Raw genomic sequence first — 1,216 nt, forward strand, 5'->3', positions numbered from 1 at the left:
ATGGCCCAGAACATCAATTAAGTGGCACCAGCAGGGGGGTGAGGAGGTGACAAACCTTTGATGTCACCTTACCCTGCCATATCCAGAACAGAACATATCCAAGTTGTTTTTTGTCTGGCTCTTGTCTCTCTGAAGCCCCCTGCCTGCAGTTCCTCAGTGTCGGTTTGGCTTTTTCCAGCCTGTTTATTTCCTCCTCTGCCAAAAGATTCACTCCATGACACCATTAAGCCTCAGGATGAAACCAATTAGCAGCCAGAGAGAGAGAGACAGACAGAACCTGACTTTAAACATTTTATTAAGGCTTAAATGTCTATCAGCCAGCCAGGAGCTGGGCTGCTCACACGACATAAACCGAGAGGGTGGGATGGGATGGCTTTTCTACAAGAGTCTGGATGAGCAGGGTGAGATCACTGCCAGCTCCTCCCACCTCAGCCACGGCCCATTCCAGGATGAGAGAGGGGAGGGCCAGGTGGGCAAGGGGAGGAGGTCAGAGGAGGGAGTTTGTGTGTGCTGTCACTCACAAGGGCTTTTACCTGCTCCACAACCGGCTGGCTGCTGGTCAAACGTGGCGTGAACTCGCAGGGGTGGGGTTGGGAAGCTGAGCTGGTCCAAAAGGCACCTGTGCTAAACCTCTGAGCCCCGGGGCAGTGCTGCAGACCAGTCCTGCATAAATACATATTCCTTGATAAAGAAGCTATGGCTTTTGTCATCCTCGGGCTCTAACCCCCCCCAAAAGCTCCACTAGACAGAGTCCTCTCTCCTCCGCTCTGCGGCTCCTGGGCGGCTCCCTGTGGACACGGGGCACAGCAGCAGCTCCTTCTCGTCCTCCCGGGCTCAGAAATGAACCCTCCTGACGTCGTGAGTGGCTGCTGCCCTCTTGCAGCTCCCGCAGTGGATGGGGGATGCCGGAGCCCTGGGCTCGGCCAGGCAGGGCCGGCACAGGAGGTGCCCGCAGGGCAGCTGGTACACGGGCTCGGCCTTGAAGTAGCAGGAGAAGGATTTGCCACAGGAAGCACATCCCTGGTTCTGGCTGCTCCTGCCGTGCTCTGCAAAGGCAGAAACACAGAATCAGAATCACAGCAGGTTGGAAAATAATCAGAATCCGAATCAGAATCAGAATAAGAATCAATCAGAATCAGAGCAGGTTGGAAAATCACAGAATCAGAATTAGAATCAGAGCAGGTTGGAAAATCACAGAATCAGAATTAGAATCAGA

At 53.9% G+C, this 1,216-nt stretch overlaps 1 protein-coding gene across 1 annotated transcript in view; it reads right to left on the reverse strand.

Moving 5' to 3' along the window:
* Nucleotides 1-278: 278 nt before the first annotated feature.
* Nucleotides 279-1,216, reverse strand: part of UBOX5 (U-box domain containing 5) — an 8,912-nt gene continuing 7,974 nt past the window's right edge. The window contains exon 4 of the mRNA XM_014310561.2: nucleotides 279-1,046. Coding sequence (XP_014166036.1) covers nucleotides 835-1,046 — 212 coding nt within the window. The 3' untranslated portion in view covers nucleotides 279-834. The remainder of the gene's footprint in view (nucleotides 1,047-1,216) is intronic.

Source organism: Geospiza fortis, unplaced genomic scaffold (genome assembly GCF_000277835.1).
Source record: "Geospiza fortis unplaced genomic scaffold, GeoFor_1.0 scaffold62, whole genome shotgun sequence".
In the NCBI taxonomy this organism is placed as follows: Eukaryota; Metazoa; Chordata; class Aves; order Passeriformes; family Thraupidae; genus Geospiza; species Geospiza fortis.